We start from the raw sequence: 23,521 nt of genomic DNA, 5'->3' as shown, positions 1-23,521 counted from the left end.
GCTCTTCTGTACCATCTGAGGAAACAGGAAAGGAATGCCAGAATCTTTATAAAAAATAGTGGTTTAAAAAGCCAGGTTGATATGAAAATTATGCAAAAAGAGACTCTGGTCTTTGTTGCCTGGAAAGACAAGATCCAGTGTAACTCAAAGAGAAAAAACCGGCCGACAAAAAGTAACTTGCTTAAAAGTTGCAGTATTAAAAAAACGAAGGGGGTGGGGTGGATATTGCAGACCAAGACAGAATGCGAAACAGTTCTTGTCATAAAGCTAAGAAATGGTGGAAATATCTTTTTATGTTTCTCATTGATACAGCGATATGTAATGCCCTGAAATGTATGAAAGAGTCACCAAACCACCAGATCAAAACCAAGTCCGGAAAAGAAAAGAAAAGAACACAGCTTGAATTCAGAATGAACTTGGCCAAATATATGGTTGCTGGCTTTCAGGGAAGTAGGAAAAGAAAAGCTCTGTCCAATGTTGATAATGAAGGTTTAAGGCACTGGCTAGGGTGGTTCCCAAAACGTGGGAGATGCAAGATGTGTGTTAGAGAAGGGAGGAGACATGAAGTTTTCATAGGATGCAAACAATGCCAAGTACGTTTATGTGTGGATAATGACTGTTTTGAGAGGTGTCACTCTCATCTTTTTAATTAGAGTGTGGATTTTATTCATGTTTTTATATGTACATATGTAAATATTGGATTTATTTTGTGTGATTCCATACAGTTTAGGTGCCCGGAGTGGCCAAGTGGTCTAAATTGCTTTCTGTTACGGATCACTGCCATCTCACCTCTGTCTGTGTGGGTTCGAGTCTCGGATTTGGCCAATGTGGGTATGTGAGAAAGCTTGCCAGTAGCTTCTCATGGGTCGGTTCTTTCTGGGGTTTTGCTGGGTTCTTCCTCCACCATTAATACTGGCCACCATGTATAGCCTATCGTGTGCTGAAAGATGGCGTTAAACCCTACAACAAAAAACAAATACACACTGTTCAACAGAACCATTATTACAACCTGTTGGCAACACAAATATTTATATGTTATGCAAATGATATGCCACAAGAAGGCACATTTTCTTCATCTTTCCAGAATAATGTCACTTAGTTTTCCTGGATGGTCATGCGACTGTATATTATAGTTATGTAATAAATGCAGCAAAGCATATCAATGGAAGTCACTTAAATTGATCACAATAAATAGGTGCCCTTTAAATGCAGTACATTGCCATTGCTGTATCATGTTTAAATATGGAACCCATCTCTATTTCAGAGCTAGAATTGGATGCAGAAGCAGAAATGGCTACCAATAGTCCTCGTCCACAGAGGAAGAATATTTCCCTCAAATTGAAGACTCCAGCAAAAGCTAAGCGTGGTCGGAAGCTTAGTCGATCTAGTCGTGCTAAAAAGGAAGAAAATGAGACGCCTTTAACAGGTACTGTGACATAATGATAAATTTGTAGTTTTAAAATCTGTACATAAAAAATTAGATATGTGTTCTTCCAGTCATATTTATCTGCATTTGAATCTGAGCACATGTGTCACTAAATCCACTTAAAAGATGCTCAAAATTAGTGATTTTCTTGAATAGTTTGAGTTGTGATTTCTAAATGTTTTGGAGGCATTTTCTTTCCTTTATTGGATGCCGTTGGTATAAACCAAACTACTGAAAATGCTTTAAATTGAAATATTTTGTTAATAACACTGATACCTTTATCTATGTGGATTGCTGTCTCATTTGGTACACTTGGGATTTTCTGTTAACAGGACAACACCTTGGAAATGATTATTCTAACTATTTGTCATATTACATAGGATGCTGCCATTTTCTTGCAGTGCATACAGGCTGATTATCACAATCCATGACCATGATGTATGTTATTTGAACCAGTCTAAAATGTTGCAGCAGAAATGTCACAATGATACTTGTAATATTGTGTCATGAATTAGATGTTTTAACTTTTTATTTAAAAGTGACATTCACTGTACATGTTTCTACTTTCCTTTGTGTTACATGCTCTAAAATGCATGACTTCTATATAAAATGTTGCATTCACTTATCAGAGCAGATGTTGATAAATATATGTTGTAATCAGGTAATTGCATTTGAATGAAATTTATGCTTATACCTGTAATCACTACAAGCACGTCTGATGTGGATTTCAGCCACAGCAGTAAAACCGAAGGTGTTCTTAATTGATCTGGTCTAACAAAGTGACAATTTTGTTGACACATAGGTAGGGTCAGCTTTAAAATTTTACACTATAAAATTATGTTTCATGTAACTTTTAGTAGCAGCTAAACATTACTTATAAAGTGATACAGTTTTCAGGAGAGAAACTTTGATTTCCTTAAGAAAGGTATATTAATAAATTTGTATGGGTCATTACCTTGGTTCTGACAGTTTGTCAAGAATAGTGATCCTTAAGTTTCACTTTTCAAGTCCATAATTCATTTTAATTTTCCATTTTATCATCTGTTTTGTGCCTTTTCTTACAGAGGAAGATATTCTAGATACTCCCATCTTCAAGAGCATGGAGACTGGGGAGCCTTTTCATCAGAGTCAGCGTCTTCGATGGGACCATAAGGTGAGAAGGACAACTGCTTTAGTTATTATTGAAATTCATTATATACATTGCAAACCATAACTGTAAGTTTCCAACCTTGTTTGACATTTGTTGACCTCATTCATGATACTAGCCATAAAAAGAAAGCATGAATAGAATTTCCAACAGTTTACCAAATTGTCTTCTTTTGGTGTAGGAACGTTACATCACAGAATCTAATGAAATAAAGTAGTGTTTATTTTATGGCATCTGTATACTATCCATTTCTGATAATCTGATGTTATGAACAACACATGATTTTTGTTGATTGGCCGGTAAGTGTCTTCCCTGGGTACTATGTACATTAAATTGAATAGCCATAATATATTGGTGAATAATTTCAGTTTACATGGTATTTTGCATGAAATTTATGCTGAAACAGTTATAGTATTGATATTTCATGAACTTGAGATTTTACATTTGTTCATACTAAATAACAAATTTTGTTTATGTCTGTTGTTATAAACTAAATTGATATTAAATTTAAATAACACTCTTTGTACTGGATCAAGATGATTTCATAACAGTAAAGCTCTTTTAAGAAATGAAATCATGTGCAATCAGTAAAAATTACAACATTCTGTTATGGGCATATTAGATAGCTGAGATGTAACACGTACCCCACTGTTCCCAATCCATGGTGTGATTAAGTCTAAAAACAGATTGCAATGTAATAATAGCAGAAAGTGATTAAAACTGACCCAGCTTAATTATATTAAAGAGATGTGATGAGATATTGTCTGGCTCCAGTCCTCAAAAGGGAATGTAAAATCCTACCCAGTCATTTAACAATGGGCACATACATTTAAATCTATACATATTAAGAACAGTAATACAATTAAACACTACAAGAATTTTTAAAAAATAAGTTGGGGTCTACTCTAGGAAACAATTGTGGGAATCACACTAAATTCTGTGAAGGTCTTGCTAAAAATAATAAACCAAATATGTGAAAACCACACATGATAATGGAAGCCTTACCTTGATTACTTCCATTTAGTAAAATATCTTGATGCAGAGACTATTCCTCATCTCCACGTATGAGAAAATATCCAACTGAGTAAGAAGTACAGTTTGTGAACCAGGATAAAATATTTGCTTATCTTCAGATAAATATGCTGTTGATGCCTGATTGGCACATTGAGCAATCATTGGATTCAGTTTCCTGCATTGTAGTCTAACATCAACCAGTATTAGCATAAAGTTAGATATTTTCAGTGATATTACTAAAATTGTAAGACAACTATTCCATTGATGTATTACAACTTTTGCTGAATCAAAACAAAATTTAACATTGAGCACAATACCTGTGGGGAAACTCCATGTATATGGAAATAAAATGCTCATACTATTATGTTTCAGAATTAAGTAACGTGGGCAACTTAAAAAAACTATCCAATGTTTTTAATACTTTGTTCAAGATGTAACTTGAATTTATGACTTTAATTTGTAACATATACTTGTGTGCAAGTCAAATCTAGCTGCAATAATTATAAACCCAGATCTGCTGACTTATGTTACAGTTTGTTAGACCTAATCAGTAAAACAAACATAGACCCAGAACTAAGGCTCATCATGTGATGGCAGATAGCTCTGTGTTGTTGTTTGCAGTTGGAAATGATATGAGTATATACCATTCATTTATGTATTTAACTTTTACATTAAGGATATCTGTCTAAAAATAACACCGATTTTTTTTTTTCTCACAACAGCTGAAACTACAGAACAAAAAACAAAAAAATTGGAGCCTTTAGGATTTTCATTTATTTGGCATTCTACTATAATTGTAAATTTTGAAGTGTGTGCTGAAAATATCTGGTTAATTATCTATAAATGATTTATTATATATATATATATATATATATATATATATATATATATATATATATATATATATATATATATATATATATATACCTTTTATGTTTTTACTCTATATTTTAATTTAAATGTATGAACTATGTAGTCTGAAATAAAGAATTCTTGTCTTATCTTTAGAAACCTTGATACTACAGAAAAACCATGTTCTCCAGAGTAGGCTAAGTTATATCAGCACGGGTGATTGATCAGTTGCTACAGGATTTGAACATGAGTCAAGGCAAGTTTTTTTAGGAATGAAAAGCTGAAATGATTTGCTTGATTGGATATGTAAAATTTTCATACCATGATAAATACTGGAGAAAGTATCCATGGTTATCTACCGTTTATATTTGTGTTATGTTATATTTGCCATAGCGGTCTTTTTCAGACTTGCCAACCCTTCTGAAAATATCAGGAGAATCTCAATGTTTGGACCTGTCTCCTGAATCCCCGATTTTTCAACTCCCTGAGAAAAAAATCCGTATTTTTATATATACAAAACATCATTTTCCATTTCCCTGTTTCTATATCTGGTTTTTCTGTGTCTGGTTTATTTCTTAGTACTTTATCATATCTGGCTTGATTTCCGGTTTTCATCCAGCAATACAGAGAGATTGTCTCACTGTGTGGTTTTCTTTATCCGACCCCATCAGCAAATCTCAGCAACATAATTGAAGTGAAAAAAGAAGAAAAGGAAGTAACTGATGAATTTTCACCAGCAAAGAAAAAGAAAAGGGATCAAAAATATAGGAATGAGTGGGAGTAGCACTTTGCTTTTATTCGTCCATTTACTTGCGGTTCCTATCGTGCATTCTACCAATGTTGCTCACATCGTCTCTCAATACGATGTGGTGGTCTAGATAACATTAATAAACACAGCATTCTCGATGGTCAGAAAAAACAGAACTAGCCAAAGAGCCAGCCTGTCAACATCAACCCTGGAAGCTATTCTTGTTAGAAAATTTGGCACCCAAGGACAAATAAATGATGAACTTTTGCAGAAATGCAAATATGCAACATACAATGGACTGAAATAACAAAAGTGAACATCTTTATCATGATATATACACCTTACTCTTGTACTTCCTGATTTTTTACCCTGCCTGCTGATTTTTAATGATGATTTGGTGGCAAATTTCTGATTTTGATTTTTGCAGTGTTGGCAGGTCTGCTTATTTGTTTGTTCAGTTAAAGTTTCATTTAATTTTAAATTTACTATTTTTAGGTGCATTTACTGGGCGAGAAGGTAGTTGATCCTCTGATACATTGCTGTGAGATCTGCTCCCTGCCAATACTTATCTATGGGCGAATGGTCAGTATGCAACAATCAGTAAATGGTAATTCAGCAATAAGCTGGATATTTGATATTCATAAGATTGAATATAGCTTTTCATTTGTTCTTGTCTCACTGAATGTAATTCACTTTTTTGATTGGATATCTCCCCACAACACACACACACACACACACAAAAACAAAAAATGCATGTTCTGGCACCAGTGTTTGTGGATTTTGTGTTTGCTGAAATCACATATTTAAGGACCTATTGAGCAATGAATCTTTTGTGGAAAGAAAGAGATCCCTTTTCAAATCCATACATTTATCTACCAACGAAAATGTGACTGTCGCCACAAAAAATGTAAAGTTATGTCTTTCAAAAATAAATGAATCTTTAGTATTGTGCACAGCATCAGAACATGTGCAGATGTAACATTGCTCTGGCATTCTGTGCATCTTTTGGCAATCTGTGCAACTGTAACATTGTTTTGGCAGTCTGTGCATCTGTTGGTTGTCTCTTCACCTGTACATTTTTCTGGCAGTCTGCATCTACTGGTAACCTGTTCAGCTATTTTCTCTGGTAATCTGTGCAGCAAAATTTGTGGTAATGTGTGCATTACCCCTACAATCTGTGGTACTCTGCAACTAAATTTCTCTGGCAATGTGTGCATTGTTCCTGCAATCTGTGCATTTTCTGGTAAACTGCAGCTGAAAATTTCTCTTGCAATACATGCATCTATGGGTAGTCTGCATCAGTAACATTTCTCTGGCAATCTGTGCATCTACATGTAATCTGTGTAGCAGTAACATTGCTCTTGCAATCTGTGCTTCTGCTAGTAGTCTGTTTATCTGTAACATTTCTCTGGCAGTTTGCACATCAAGCAGAAATCCATGCAACTGATTTTGTCTTAATTTAGAATCAAGATAAACAGATTTCAGCCTGAAATCATTTACTCTAAACAAAGGAGAATACTCCGTTGGTATGATCTGCTTCTTATTTTTGTATTGTGATGACTGTCACTCGGATGAAACTAAGTCGTGCAGTCAGAATGTCTAATGTCAACTGAAATTTTCTGATAAGTGATTGAGTGAAGTCAGGTCTGATTGATTGCTGTATCTGATGGAACAGCCATATGTAGCCGCAAAATTGGAAATGGCAACAGGAGGTAGGATTGTGTTATTCTATGTGGATTTACAAATTGTCAAACATAGGATTTGATCTGGAAATATTTTGTATATATCTCCAAAAGGAACCTTAAACCAACTTTAAGTCAAGAAATACTGGTAGGTGTCAAAAATATACACCAACGTGTTGTGGCCATGCTTGTCTACACCATTTGCATCAGATGAATAACACCTATCAGATCAGAGCCAAAAATCATCTTTATTATCAGTACAGGTTTGGGGCTGATTTATCAGACTGCTTCTCACAGACTTAAAAATGTGACATTGTGCATAGATTGACTCTCATCATGAATGTTTTATCTGATTTGCTTGGTGGCTATGAGTAGGTCTTGATAACACATTGCTGCACTGCACTTTATACCTATAGCAGCAAAAATCACAACAATAAAAATACAGCCAGTAGTTCCCTGGGCCTGGGAACCTTACAGTTAGGCTGTCTGAAAATAAAACTTGGAAGTCCTAGACAGACATAGTATTAAACTGCCAATTTGTCCACCCCAATATATACATCTTTAGATAGTGGGTAGATTGGTAATCATATCTTTATGTAACATTTTCCATTCTGCTTTCTTAGGAGCTATTTAACATAAATAAACTTAGTGAACTTAAATGTAATAGAAGAGGCATGTTGCATGCAATAATGTCATGGTCACATTATCAGTATTTTAAGTCCTTTTTTTGCTTCTGCTTTATGTCATAAACATTTGAGATACATTGATAGCAATCTCATTGATCAATCAAGGTTTTATTTTCATGGTTAAAGTCATTAATTGTTTAAAACTCTTTACTGCACTTTTACTCAAATGCTCTTTGAGAAACAGCCTTTGTTACTTTCCATTCCTTCCTAGTATCTTTACATCTCAGTCTTGGTCGTTTTATGGAGATTTTTGTGACCTCACCATGATTGGAAGAAGGTCATTGAATTCACCTGTTGTAACAGCATGTATTAAGTAGAAAAATTGCCTCCTCAAGAAAGTTGCTTGCCTTAGAAAAGTTTCCTTCTGTGTACTAAAACTACATATGTGTCTTGTTCTGTGTTGGTGGGAAAAAAGGTTTAATGTCCATTAGATGGAAACAAATTCATGAGCCATATGAAATGATTTCTTTCCCAAATTAAACATGAATGCAGTATTATATTTATTACATGTACACTATAACACTTTCCAACTGTTTTGTTGGTTGTGTTTTGGATTTTGTTTACTTTGTCAATGGATTTCAGAACAAACTGGGCTTGTAAAAGGTTCCATTACATACATGTGAGATTATTAGTGCAGGGACTTCAGTGAAAACTCCTTTAATGTGGATTTAACAACCATGCCAAATGCCAGATCAGCATGCTTGATTAAATGGACTTTTTGTTGTTGTTGTGAGTTTAACGCCATTTTTCAGCATATGATAGGCTATACATGGCGGCCAGTATTGATGGTGGAGGAAGAACCCGGGAAAACCCCGGAAAGAACCACCGACCCACGAGAAGCTACTGGCAAGCTTTCTCACATTCCCATTAAATGGACTTGTAATCAAATGTTTGGCACATAGATCTTAAGAATATGAATATTTTAATTGTACTTAATTTAGGTCACATTTCAGGTAGATTACAACCAGGAGAAATAGATAAAGTGTTTCCTGTGACTGTTATATGATTCAGTCATCTTTAAAAATGTGATAATCATGCTTTATTGTCCCCCATTGTTGCAATTCTATGGTCATAAAGTGAGTAAAAGAAAGAAGCCAAACCAACAAGTTTCTTAAAATCAACAAATAATTTTATTTCGCAAAATTACAAAGTGAAAATTTAAGAGGAGCTTGCAGTATTGTGAATTAAATCTCAAATAAACCTATATGTTCGTTCACAAGTCCAAAAGTATAGTGTTCCGAATGAATTCCAATATTGAATGTGCTGATGTACCAACAGTCTTGATTTATCACAATGATATAATCCAGAATGTCTTTGAATGAATTCATAATAATCCCAAAATAGTGATTTTGTCCAAAATGGCAACGTGAACTTTGTAATTCCAGTGAATAATTTAAATAAAGGAATCCTCTCAAATTTTATCTGAACACACCTGAAAATGATTCCACAGACTGAATTTAAAACTGGAATGAAATATTTTGTTTATCTCAGTTTTATATGAAAACCTAATAAAATTACCAAGATATGAGTCAAAAGTTCACTTCCAGAACATTATAAGTTTGTAAACAAGGCTAAACCTTGAACTGAAATATCATTAAACAATTGTTTAGATAATATGATTAAAGTCAGGTATGTCATAGCCATTTACAATCGATTACAACAAATGTAAAACACCATATACAATTTAAATATAATAATGCCCAGTCATTTTGCAAAAGTGGGTGACAGTAAAGTGTTTCCATCCATCCTTTCTTTGATCACATGTTTTCCCACTCAATAACTTTAAAGTCATTTGGGATTAAGGGACCAACCAGTCTGTGAGATGAATATGTGGATAAGTTTTCATGGTAACTCTCCATGTAGTTAGGAAGAGCAGTGATAATAAACCTGTTCTAATGGACAGACATTGGATGATGGACAATGCATAACTGACAACCGGTCAGCCCATAAACTTTTTGCCTTTGACCAGAAAAGCTAAAAATATTTAACATTTACATGACCATTAGATTATGAAATGATTTCATGTAAATTTGAGTATTCCACTTGCATGCCAGAACTGGAAATTTGTGGCAAATGTGAGTTGTTTTGATGTAAAATATTGATAGGAAAAGTAAAACCTTCTTAATTATGTCCAGTAATAAGTATTTTCCACAATAATTAAGATTACTTGACTGGACTATACTGCTGTTAACCTAAGCTTCTAATTGAATTTTGACAAAATAACAACCACAGCATGTATGTAGACACTTGAGCAAGCTGAGATGTAGTTTGGAAACTGTACTGACTGACTGCTTTAATAATTCCATAAAAGACATTTACGGTTATCGAGATTGAATCCAGAATCAAACTTACCTTTCCATATCTAGCTGAGCTGAATTTGTCCTAGTATGTATATTTCTTTAACCATCAGTTGTACAGATTGACCAGCAGTTAAAAACCATTCCAACTTACACTGTTGAGAAAATGTTAAAGCCTCCATAACATTACCTCACAAACAGTGCAGTGACACTTAACATTCAGTCATCTAGAATTTACAGGTGAAAAATTACAAACAATTTCAACAGAAAGCCAATCAAGAAACTGACTGTCTAAAATTGTGAAGACATCCAATATTGCTTTTCACCTTCAAAATAGCCACAAGCCTATCATCACATCAGCTGTAGCAACTGTCTTGAAAATAGACTGTGGACACAGTTGGTGTCTAGTTTGGTTTTCTGTCAAAGATTGGACAATCAGTCGAAACTAGCTGTGAGTGCTCTGATTGCGAGGCACCAATTGCAATTCAAAATAAATCATGCAGTAATTGTGAATTGGACAATTTATTTGAAATTTGTTTCCATTTTTACAGATTCAGTGCAAACATGTATTCTGCTTCAACTGTGCCAGAAAGACTGAAAGAAAATGTCCAAGGTGAGTGTATTAACTCATTAACCCTTGGCGCCACGTTTACATAGCAGGAGGTAGTAGCCTACTGCCGAGCTCTGAAGCGTCAAGGTCATGTATGATACACAGAAGTGAGTGGTATTATAGAAAGGTAGACAGATGTAGCTCTACAATGATAACAAATAATCTGGAATTTCTAGTTGCACTACAAAATACAGAGGGAAAAACCTAATTTTTTGGACCCAATTTTGTTTCCACACAAAAATTGTATGTGGTTGGAATCTGATTTTGTGTCTGGAGTTTAGACTTATTGACCTCAGGTCTAAGGCAGACTGGTCTCAGCTGCACACAGACAGATCAACTTTTGCCAAAAGTAGGATAAGATGGGCATTTGGAATAAAGAGTGGTCTCAATACAAAAATGATGGGTCCGTTATGCAAAAAAAAAGAACTCCAACTTTTACCCTTCTGCTCATGTACAGCGAAATAGCCAATGAAAAATGATGTTTCTAACACAACTAGGCATTAGGTTAATGGGAAATCTCTTGGAAGTCGAGGTATTAGGATGTATTCAGAAATAGCCCCCAAAATGTGTTTCAGGCAGAAATGACAAAAAAACTCCAGGGTTTAATGAGTTAATAAGACCCTTTGATATGTCTATACTTTCATCCATACAGCAAGATTCATCATCTGACTTATAACACTTTCATATTCACTTAATCCCTTATACAATTTTTAATTACTTGTCCACAACAGTACCTTTTCATCACTTTGGGTCTTTTGCTACCCTTTCCTTTCCTTGAGAATAGCAGTTCATTTACAGAGTTTTTGACTTGCCTTGTCATGAAGTCAAGTGAGCTCATGGTATGTCCCAGTGTTATGTATATCTGTAGTGTGAGCTTAACTTTTGTCCATGATTGTAGATTGTACTTTAAAGGTAATAGTCATTTGTAAACATGTTTACATAGCTAACTTTGTACATGACTGTTTGCTGTAAATAACATATTGACATAGCATTTTGAGTTCAGAACATTCTAGTCACAGACATGTTTACAGTTTGATTGCAGTTTTCCATGAGAATGACTAAAACCTAGGTCATGTGAAAATGTATATAAAATGAGACATGGTAAACAAATAATTCTTTCCTGTATTGGCCCCAAGTGGCCGAGTGGTCTAAGACGCTCTCCGTTACAGATCACTGCCATCTCACCTCTGTCTTCTTGGGTTCGAGTCTCGGATTTGGCCAATGTGGGTATGTGAGAAAGCTTGCCAGTAGCTTCTCGAGGGTCGGTGGTTCTTTCTGGGGATTTCACGGGTTCTTCCTCCACCATTAATACTGGCCGCCATGTATAGCCTATCATGTGCTGAAAAATGATGTTAAACCCTACAACAACAACAACAACATCATTCCTGTATTAAGATTGGTGTGTGGGAATTATATATACAAGTTTTGATTCAGTGGGAATTTTTTTATTTATATATTCGTTGGAATTACTTAATGCTCATTGCCTTTGGATTAACACAGTACTTTTGAATTATTGTAAATTCAGAGACATTCTGGATTACATCATTGTGCTATATCAGGACATTGAAAACTATTGGATTTCATTCAGAACATTCTAAACTTTTAGACTGCAATAAAACATTTAGGATTATTTTGGATTTATTTCACAATACCGTGTCTCTTGAAGTTTCACTTTGTATTGCAGAGAAACAAGCTGTTGATTTTACTTAAAATGGATGATTTCACTTGCTTTCTGTTAAATAATTTAAGACCTGGTCATAACACCCAGCCTCCATCATGTGTGTTGTTTGTCTAGGAACAATTGCTTTTTAAAACTTCTCCAAAACCATTTCAGACTTTAATTTGGCACAAAACATCTTAGCATGAAGGGCTTTCATATATGTAAATAGGATGCCAATCTGCCATTAATAAGGCCACCATTACTAGAAATAGTAGAATCGATTTAAATGATTTCTCAAAATCAGCTTTACAGCATTTAATCAAATTTGACATAAAGCATCCTGCTGGAATACCTTTCAAGTTTACAGAAGTGATGACAGTCTGTCATCAAATATGCCTGCTGTTACTAAAAATAGCAAAGCCACTGTTACTGAAAATAGAAGAAGAAAAAAAAACATTTAAATTGACTCTTCTCGAAAACTGCCAAAAATAATTTTAACAAAGTTGACAAAAAACATTCTTTTATGAAGATCTTTTTTGTTTTTTAATAAATGGTGCCAATTGCCATCAAATATGGCCACATACTAAAAACTGAAAACTTAAACAACTTCATAAAAACGGCTAAATAAAACTTGGCCAAATTAGACAGAAAGCATTCTGGCATAGACAACTTAACTTCTTTTTACAAATTATGCTGACCTGTCATTATCTATTAAAAAATAACTTCTCCAAAACCTTTAAAATTGTGCATACCAACAGATATGGCTGTAGTTACAAATAATAAAATCTTTCAACAGATTTTCCTTACCTGCTTAACAGAATTTGACCAAACTTGACAAAAATCAATCTGGCTTGAAGATCTTTCAGACTTAATTTTATAAATGATGCCAGTCTGCCAACAAATATGGATTTCATTACTAAAAATAAGAAAACATTTTAAATGACTTTTCCAAAGTGCTGAATAGAATTTGACACAAACCGTGTTGGCATGAAGACCTGTCAGATTTATGTTAATGATGTCAATCCACCATCTGATATGGCTGCCAATATTAAAAATAGGAAAACCATTAGATGTCTTCTTAAAAATTGCTTGTCAGAATTTGACCAAATTTGACAGAAAACATAGTTCTGTATAGGGCTTTCAAATTTATAAAAATGTCAATCCACCAATAAATATGACTGAAAGTAGAAAAACTTCTCCAAAACAACTAAACTATTTGCTCATATAAGAGGTATTTAAAAAGTTCCGAACATTAGTGTGCTTACTACAATAATTGTTTATTAGAGATGGGATGACTCTATGGTCTTTAAGTAACAGAAAAAAGCAAAACCACAAGTTTTGTTAAACTTGAATATTTAATTCTCTGAATTATCACATAGTAGGTATAGTTTTCCTTTTGTATGTTCAGTTTCATATGTTTTGATATTACCACAGTGACATATTAAAATATTACTTTATGTGATTCTGATTGGTCCTGATAAACCCATGAAATTACTGTGCATTATATATTCTCTTTACTGATCCGCTTCGATTGTGGAAAAGTTTTTTAAAACCCCACCTTCTTCAATATTTTGTTTTCAAGGAACATATTTGGTTGCCATTTTTCAAATCTATTTGCAAAAAAGAATTGGGGGGTGGGGAATGGTCTTATCTGCTCCAATATGGCTAATTTACAAAAACAATAGCAACAACCAGTAAAACTATTGGTTTTGCTTGTATTGGGTGGGGGTTGAGGAGGCGATATATATCTGCACATGGAATCTACCCTATATACAAGCATGGTTTAAATATTAACTTACAGAAGTAAATAAACTCACCTCTGTTCACAGAAGAATGTGGACATAAATTGGTCTCCAAAGTGACTGATGTTTCTCCAACTACTGCATATTTACATGGTAAATTTGTGATGCAATTCTGAGTCAAAATAAAATTTGTTTGCATATTCTGTTGTCCACCTTTCCAAAATACATTCCAGGAAATATGGGAATTTCTGCATCCAGTAAACCTTCTTGCTCATGAATATCAAAATATCAGTGTAATGTTTAATTGTAAAAGTGACACTTTTTAACACATCAACCCCTGGAGGATTTTGTCATTTTCGCCTGAAAATTGAGTAGGAAACACATTTTGAAAGCTATTTCTGAATAGATCTGAAAACACCAAATCCCCGGTGATCTTTCAATAACATACTGCCTAGTCATTTTTCATTGGCTATTTGACCCGCGCATGAGCAGAAGGGTAAAAGTTGGAGTTATTTTTATTTTTTTTTGTATTTTTTTTTTGTTTTGCTAAACAGAGCCATTATTTTTGTATCGAGACCACATTTTATTCCAAATACCCATCTTATCCTTCCTTTTGCAAAGGCTCATCTGTCTGTTTGCAGTTCATACCAGTTTGCCTTAGATCTGAGACCAAAAAGTTTAAAATCCAGACACAAAATCGGATTCCGACCACGTGCGAATTTTGGGTAGAAAAAGTTGGGTCCAAAAAATTAGGTTTTTTGATCGGTATTTTGCAGTGCAACTAGATATTCCAGATTATTTGGTATCATTGTAGAGCTACATCTATCTACCTTTCTATAATACCACCCACTTTAGTGTGTCATGCATGACCATGATGCTACAGAGCTCGACAGTAGGCTACTACCTCCTGCCCCGTAAAGTCGTCGCTAGGGGTTAATGTGTTATGCAAACATGGATTGTCAACTGTACTGTACAGGTAGTGCATCAAACAATGTGAAGTCAGACACATTGGACATTCTGTATGTGTAAAATGTTCTGTTTATTCAGAAGGATGCTTGGTTTTTTATTTATAATTTGTAAGAAAAGTATACAATCTGCTTTTAAATGTCAATGCACTGTATTAGTTCAGTTTTGCTTGGGATTATTTTTTGTGCACAATAAAGAAAGGTGCAGCATCTTCCAGAATGAACAAAATTATTTGTTCTTTGTTCCATCTAAATAATTTCCACTGAAATAAACACCATGTGACAAAAAGGATTTCAAATGGGTAATGATTTAATATTGAATTTATTCAACAAGTTTCATAAATTTAATATTAAATCATTACCCATTTGAGATCCTCTATTTACGAGATGAAAATTTAAGAGGAATTTACAGTATTGATTTTTTTTAAATACCATATATGACTGTTTGACTGAACACATTCATAAATTAAGTTGTCTTGATTTTTCTAACAGTAATTAGATTATTCATGTACTGTTTTTATTATTTGGACGTACTATAAGGCATATATACAGATCAATGTGACTCAGTTTTATACTTGAATGACTTTTGTACAATATGGCAATGATCTCTGGCATATTCTTTGTGATGAAAATACCCCAGTTACACATAATTTGTAACTATTGAATTAAGTCATCAATAAAAAGACAAAACGAATTGGGCTTAGAACACATCCTTGTGTTTCAGCATTTGTAGTTGAAATATCTGGTTAGTCCATTTGGTTTTCGTACACAGCTTTTAAAAAAAATAATACATAGTTTTAAAACTTTTAAAATATTTCCATCCATACCTTTCTGTACAAGAGAAAACCATAATTTATTATGTTGTACACGATCAAGAGCTTTGTAAAAGTCAATAAATATACAGCAAAACCTACCACCATATTTGCATATATACTTCTGAACAATTGCATGCCAACTGAATATTTTATCACAAATACTGTATAGTTTTCTAATGCCAGCCTGAGATTCATCTATTAGATTATTTTCTGCCCACCTATATAACCGTTTGTTCAAAATAGATGTGAATATTGTGCAGAGTACATTTCTTAAAGATATTCCTCTGTAATTGCTTGGGTCATTCATTCTCTAATTATTAAATATCTGTCATATTATACTTTTTGACCACTTCTTTGGAAATTCCCCATTTCAAAGATTCTGTTAAAGAGTACATTAAGAAAGGAAACAATGCATGGTAAAGTCCGCTGGTAACAAATGACTGGAATCTTGTTGGGAACTGGAGTTTTTTTTTTTCAAAGAGCAAACACTATATTTTTTCTTGATTTTGTAAATGGTCTATTCAGTTCGAAAGTGTCATTCACATTTTTTGCTGTACTTTATTCATCATTTAAATTTTCACCTCTGTATGACATTATTAAGGAATGGAAATAGTCAAACCAGTCATTCTTTGATACTTTTGATTCATTTGATTTACCATTATAGTAATTTTCTTTTAACACTTGTCAAAGTCAAATGTAAGTGATTGAAAGTTGAAAAAATGGTTTCTGCACACAAATTTCAGTTGTCAACCATGTACCTTCGCTGGAATTATTGGATTACTTGTATTGAGGGTGAGATAAAAAGCTATTGATTTTGGTATCCAAAGGTCAGGTTGACTAACTGAAAGAAGAATTGTCTTTATAAAATAGCTTTAGTTCTAGAGCACATACCTTGACCAAAATTTATGAAAGGCTTGCCCTTTTAAAGTAGATAAGTGACTTGTTTGATTTTGGGGTCAAAGTGTGTAACTTGTGTGTTATTTTGGCTTCAAGGAAAATGGGTTTTGGAGCTGAACTTTTGTTCTGGAGTAAGTTCCATGATCAAACTTTGTGGATGGCTTGCATTTATGTAGCAAAGGTCAGTGGTCATGGTAGGTCCAGTGAGATTAGGGCTTTACATTATGTGGATATTGCATTTAATGCACCATTCATTGTACTCTTGTTCAGGCAAGTAATTATCATTTCTGCAGTATGTAATATTGGGGGGAGGGTACAGATAATGCAATGCCTATCTGTAAACATTCTCCTTGCTGGAGTAAAACTCTAAAACCAGTCAAGATATTTGAACCAAACTTGTTTCATGTCAGGCAAGTTTTATGGAGACATCCTTTCATCTTTTGATTTCTTTATTCAGTACTTTTTTTGTTACCATGGAAACAAAGTGTGGCATAAATATTATATAGATTGTCTATACTAGATCATAGGGTCTAATATAAACTGATTGTGCTGAACCATATTATACCTTCAGTAGGAGTCTTTACATAAACAGAACCTGATTGATATTAAATGACCCCTGTTTTTTATTTGGTTAAGTACTTTTTCCCCAGAAAATTGGGAGAATTTCACAGCATGACATTTTTTTGCATTCAATAACCTCTTGCCAATTGTCCAATTCTTTCTTCATGAAGAATGAAATTCACTCATGATTCAAAATTTGTTTCTTATATTATCTTTACCTGGACAATTATTTATCTTGTCAAATATTTACTTGGTCAACATCTAGATCTCTCAGGGAATCTGGATAATGTGCTGACTCTTCTAGAATCAGTGTATCTCCAATCTGTTCCATATTTTTTCTCTCATTGTTCCAGGTGTGGTGATCCAGTTCAGAGGATAGAACAGTCAGCACTTGGCACAGTTTTTATCTGTACATATGGAGGTACAAAGCATGGAGCAAGTGGTTGTCGCAGAACATACCTGTCTCAGCGGGACTTGAATGCACATATTGGGCATAGACACTTAAAATCAGCATTAGAACAATCAAAGTCACATACCCATGCTCACACTCACTCCTCGTCACAGAACCAGAGTCACCAGAATCAACCAGCAAGTCAGCCCCCACCCAAAGAGCACCCTACCCAATCTCAACCTCTGACATCCACGCCTGTTTCTCTTAGCAGTGTAGAGTCTTACACCACTAGCACTAGTCGTCAACACCACCCTAGTAGCAGTGATTTGTTACAGCATACCAGTTCTGTGGTTCAACCAAGATCAAGTCATGGTGAGATGATGTACCAGCAGCAGCAGCAGCAGCAGCGTCCCCTGCCAGAAGTGGGCATGCTACAGCAACAGTCGCAGCAAACGAGACAAGCGATGCCACATTTACAGGGCCCTCCCCCAATTCTGCCCTCAACAAATGTACCCCCTCCTGGTCACCCTCATTTGTCCCAGCCACCACCTGCTTTGACTCTTCAGACTCTTCAGCAACCTGTGTCTTCTCATCATGATACCTATCAGTCATCCATCCCAGTTATGACAACAAGGACCAATCTTATAACAATTCCCATACAGGATGACAGTGACTACCGACGACATGATCAAGGGATGTATCATAATATGCCACCAAGCAGACCACCACCAACCTCCTTCCCAACCTCACATCCACCTCCCATGTCACATGGTCCTCCGCCTCCTCAGCAGCAGTATCCACAAGCTTCCATACCTCCATCAATCCGCCAGACACCACCTCCAAATTATTCTGGCTCACAGATGTCCCTTGCTGGCCAGGTTCCAACCTATTCCACCCAGTCAGTACAGCCAAGCATGCAATTATCCAACACTGCCTACACTACATCAGTATCACACCCTCCCACTCCCAGGCCAGGAGCACCTCCCATGGGCACATTGGCCCCTGTGTCTCTCCATAACCCAACAGTACCACCCCCCAGAATGAACATACCAGGACCTATCCCCACGGGTCAACCTCCACCAAGATTCCCAGGAACACATGGTCACTATGAGGACACAACTGTTAGTCAACAGTATGGACAACCTAGTCAACAGAGTCCTCACATGCACTGGTCAGGTCCACCCCCTAGGGGCCCACCACCACCAACGGGGCCACGCCCCACTGGAGCACAGCTTCCACCACCTACTCAACGCCCTCCATCAGACTATAACAAGTATTATTAATAGTTTTTATCAGTATAGTAGGAATCAGAATGTACCAGTAATTATTATTAATAGTAATTTTTACCAAGCGATAGAAACCTTTCGAATGTTTGGTATTTGTGTACAGATTTTGTGCTCAGATCTTCAGAAGTAATTTTATCTTGTGTACTAGGATTGTAGTTTATATTGCTTGCTCCATTCACCATTTTTATCACTCGCACATCACATTTTAACCATAGCCATCAGATCTTTATTTAGAGAATCAAATTAATAAAACTAACTTTTTTTAATGAGCATCCAGCCCAGAATACAGCCAAACACAATCTTCAAACAGTGATAGGACTTGAACAAAGATTATACTAAGGGTTTGGTTTCAGATCCAGCTGTGGTTATAAAAATCCATTCAAGCAGTTTATAGAAATGTAATGAATTGCACAAATCATTCTTATACTTAAATTTTACAGTATAAATAAAATTACCAACATATTCAAGTAGTCTTTTCTCTGCTTGTAATTACTGAATGCATGTTAGTTGATGTGTTTATCCATAGCATCCATGAGCTTTGGAGCTGTTTCACACACAAACATAATACCGTCTGTTGATTTATGTATATTTGTATGCATATATTTGATTAGAATAGCATGTGAACACTTAAGGGAAGTTGTTTAACATAGGTGTAGAATATGTACTACTGCAGACAATTTCAGATCTGTTTACAAAGATTTTTATTAAGTTGAAAAGATTTCAGTTTTTTTAACTATTGATATGTGCATTATCCTTGCAGTTGTAGTGGCTAAACAATAGCCCATAATCCCTTAAAGATATAATTTGTTTTATAAATTTGACTTGTAACCTGATAGATTGTAAACTTTGCATACTTTATTTAAAAGAACAGCTCATAGAATTGCCATTAAAGATCATTCAGAATGTTATCTTCGCATCGAGATGTATATACAATTGCTGTATTAGCCTGTGTTAAAGTATAATACATATTCTGTGTATTATGTAAATGATAGCTGCGGTATCCACTGTTACAGTAAAATGTCCATTATTCTGACATGTCATTTTAGGTGAGAGTATATGGTAGATGTGGCAGCCTCTTTTGCAGTGAGCTACCCATTGTTCTGACCCATCAAGAGTCATGATTTAGTCTGGATGGTTGGTTGTTGGCATAATTAATAAATTTATACAGAATGTATATTAGGGGGACACTTTATTAGTCTGTATATATACAATTCCAGAGAAGTGGTATTGATTGAAATTTTATCAAGTTCAGTTGTAGCAAGTCATACAGGTCATGTATGTGTTCAGCGCCAACTATTTCACTAATGACGTCATTTTTAAAAGTTTAATTCTACATAAGTTACAATTACTCAGTTTATTTAGATCCTCATTCACTTTAGAAGGTCATTATTAACACACTCTGCAAAGTACCTACAGCAAAATCAGTGTTCAATTATATTGATCTCATTAGATGAGGTCACCCTAATGGTGTGATCCAGTAGAAACTGGATTGAATGTTGTGCACTGTGAGGTCACAATGTGTTGGATAAAAATTGGTACTACCCTGTTATTTGTTATGATAGGCCAAATGCCCATTTTTCTTGACCCACTTTAGTACCTGGTTACCATTGTAAAAGTCCATAGCAATCAATAAGTTTTATCTGGAAGTTTTTTGATGGCAGTTAAGGTGCAGAATTCAACAATTAGGATTGAATAAACTTAGGTTAAACTATTTTAGTAATAAACTTTGGAAGAATATTTAGATTTTATTTGAATGTGCCTTCATGACCACAGTGACATACAATTTAGAGATACAAATTAATCATTATTCTAGCTAAATCAGTCAGTACATTTCTCCATACCTAAAGACTCCAATCAGTTCCATTGTTAAGTGTTACGTGTGCTGAGAATAATAAAATGATAAAAAAGTTTATACTTTTCATTTTTCCTTTGAGCTTTATGATTTCTTAGACTGGTTCAGGCTTGTAAATTAGAAGGAATCTAGATCAAAAAGCCAGATAACCATCCTAAACCATTTCACCTTGTGGTCCAGTTCTCCACCCCTGCCCCATCTCTCCTCTGTCCAGTTACATGTCATTTAAATGACTGTCTTTCTGCCTATTTAAAAAATGTTAATACTTTTTTACCTTTATCATTTTGGCAACCTAGATGTTACTTGACACAACAGACAGAATGTTGCTGATGTGCCATTACATAGATAAGAACAAAAATCCTACAACCATAAAAAAATGAATTCAGTAATGCAAGACACAGCGTGTTACTTGAATACACTTAAACCATGTTCAAATTTGTTGTTACAGTTTCTTTGCAGTAATATTAGTTTTTAATTCATCAGAACAATTTCTGTGACAGATTGCTCATAACATCTAATTCCAACCTATAAAGGTCCTGTTTCAATAACATAGTCCAATTCCAATTCATTATAATGAAGGCCAGGTACCCTTCCACCCCCTATATAGCTCAGGAAAATTTGCCTGGTGCTGGCATCCAGCAGGGACTACTACTACCCAGCTAGAACCAGTTACCAATCCAACCCTAGATAGAATGCAATCTAATGATAACCTCTTGATAAGGTTCCAATTGGATATGAGTAATTTCATAGAAAAACCACTTACATCATGTACATTAACAGAAATTATCTGATTAACTTTTATCATTTGTCAGTATTTCATATGGAAAGCTGCAGAAAAACCTATTAACAACCAAATCCATTTTGAGAAAAACCACCTTAATATCTAAGATACCAAATAACAGTGCTTCTATTTAGTCACAGTTGCAGTATAGTCATTCTGGTGACACTCCGCACACGAGATCCATGCCTACCAAACAGGATAAATTCCCAAGCCAGATAAGGAATTGTTCAAATAAATTTCCAGTACTCAGGAACTTTACTCTGGAATAGTATTCCTGTAGAGATCAGAAATGCCCACAGTATTTCCTTCATCATGACTGTATTTCCAGTGGCTTTAGAGTGCAGTTAAAATAAAAATGTCATACATATATGTGTGTGTGTGCATGTTTGTGATGGCAACTTGTTGAGTCAAGGATTATTCTCCCTCGAGACCATCTTAAGAAAAATGTTAAACATTTGGCATTATTTGAAAGTAATAGTAATTACTATTTACATTAAAATGTGTTTAGTATTATAAATACTAAGTTCTTCAGATCTTGCATGCAGCTGAAGCTTGTTCCACCGAAATGTATATTTGAAGATTTTCTTAAACTGCTCTATTCTTGGTTTTGGTCGATGAAGGTTGCAGTGCGCTATTGATCCCGACTGAGAAAAGCCTGAATAAATCCTTCAGATATCCTGGTGCCACTTCTTGTAGATATTTTTATACAAGAACAGCCTTGCAAAATGTAAACCACTTTAGTTGTGTAAATAATGTTTCTGATGAAGAATCAATAGATGCACCTAAATCAATGATTGCTACCCTTAAGTTTATACATCCTGTCATGCTTAGATTTGGCAATTTTTCCATACAGTTGAACAAGAATCTGTTTTAAGAATATAAGAATAGAATGTGAGTGTTGTAGGTCAATATTTCAGATTGTGCCCTGTAGGGCAATTTTAGACGATAGTGCTTTACAAAGCTTGTGAATGTAGCCATCCCATTGCAAATTATTATCAACAGCCATGTACAAGCTTTTCGTGTTTTACATTTTGTAACAATTATTTATGATAAAAAAATTGTTTGGGTATGTATGTATGTAGGTATGTAGAGTGTACTAAAATATGTGAATATGGATATATATTGATATGAGTAGATTTATGAAGCATGTACATTTCAGTGAGAAAGAAAATGACCATTTTTATTCATGAACACCTCTGCACATCGCTATCTACTACCCATCTCTTTGGCACTAATTGCATGTATATTGACTATGGTTTCAAATGTATAGTATTAATGTGTGGCATAGGAAGGAAAAAATGTGAATATACTGTATATGCATTCTACTTTGTACGTGTATGCATATGTGTGTCTATATTTTATAAACATGTTCCTTTGATGGCTTCAAGGTAGATTAGTTCTTTAGATAATTGTGTTATGCTCTTTTAATAAAGTCCTTATCATTAGTTGTATTTTATTCAAAACATGAAATGGGACCATCTCCAGAAGTTGGTATCAGTTGGGCTAAACAACCTTTGACCACAGACATTTTCTGTTGGGTCCCAGACAAAAAGCCTGCCTCGGATGCAGGGTGGGTGGGTGGGACACGGGTTTAAAGCTGGTCAAGTCATACCAAAGACTTATAAAATGTTAATAACAGCACTAAGAGGTTAGTGTTAGGACTGGTGGGCCAGCTATCAGGATAATATGACTGGGTGGAATATGATGCTACATGTCTGTTGCATGATGCCCAATAGCTAGTCATCACTACAGACTGACACACTGCAGATTGTTAAAACCATGTTAAAAATCCAAATCACAGACCCAAACAAGACTGCCACACTGCACACATTGTAGCAATGACTGAAATGTTAAAAATCCAAATCACACATATACACCCAAACATAAAAGTTGTGACTGAAATTATAATGCATCAGGACAAAATGTACTTACACTCAGCCCAATTGTAAGTAACTTTCTTCGAAGAATAAAAAAAATTCCTATTTAAATATTTTTAAAGCTTTGCTTCATATGGTATGCCTGCCATTAACAGTTCACATTTCATTATGCCACCACCGAGTAGTCATAATCTGTGTGCATCTGGTCTGATTGCACTGTTTATCTACTGTT

The 23,521-nt window shown here is 34.8% G+C and overlaps 1 protein-coding gene across 3 annotated transcripts in view; it reads left to right on the top strand.

Moving 5' to 3' along the window:
• Positions 1-22,857, top strand: part of LOC149796163 (uncharacterized) — a 35,840-nt gene extending 12,983 nt beyond the window's left edge. For 2 of the 3 annotated variants that reach the window (XM_089966098.1, XM_089966099.1), the window contains exons 2-6: positions 1,265-1,426; positions 2,491-2,579; positions 5,683-5,769; positions 10,404-10,465; positions 17,456-22,857. In XM_089966098.1, coding sequence (XP_089822224.1) covers positions 1,265-1,426; positions 2,491-2,579; positions 5,683-5,769; positions 10,404-10,465; positions 17,456-18,776 — 1,721 coding nt within the window. In that variant the 3' untranslated portion in view covers positions 18,777-22,857. Of the gene's footprint in view, positions 1-1,242; positions 1,427-2,490; positions 2,580-5,682; positions 5,770-10,403; positions 10,466-17,455 lie in introns of those variants that run through there. The other variant, XM_089966097.1, reaches the window with a different exon arrangement.
• Positions 22,858-23,521: the final 664 nt, after the last annotated feature.

This window comes from Sinohyriopsis cumingii, chromosome 7 (assembly GCF_028554795.1).
Source record: "Sinohyriopsis cumingii isolate HCF-2022 chromosome 7, ASM2855479v2, whole genome shotgun sequence".
Lineage (NCBI taxonomy): Eukaryota > Metazoa > Mollusca > Bivalvia > Unionida > Unionidae > Sinohyriopsis > Sinohyriopsis cumingii.
This window is presented reverse-complemented; position numbering and strand designations above follow the sequence as displayed.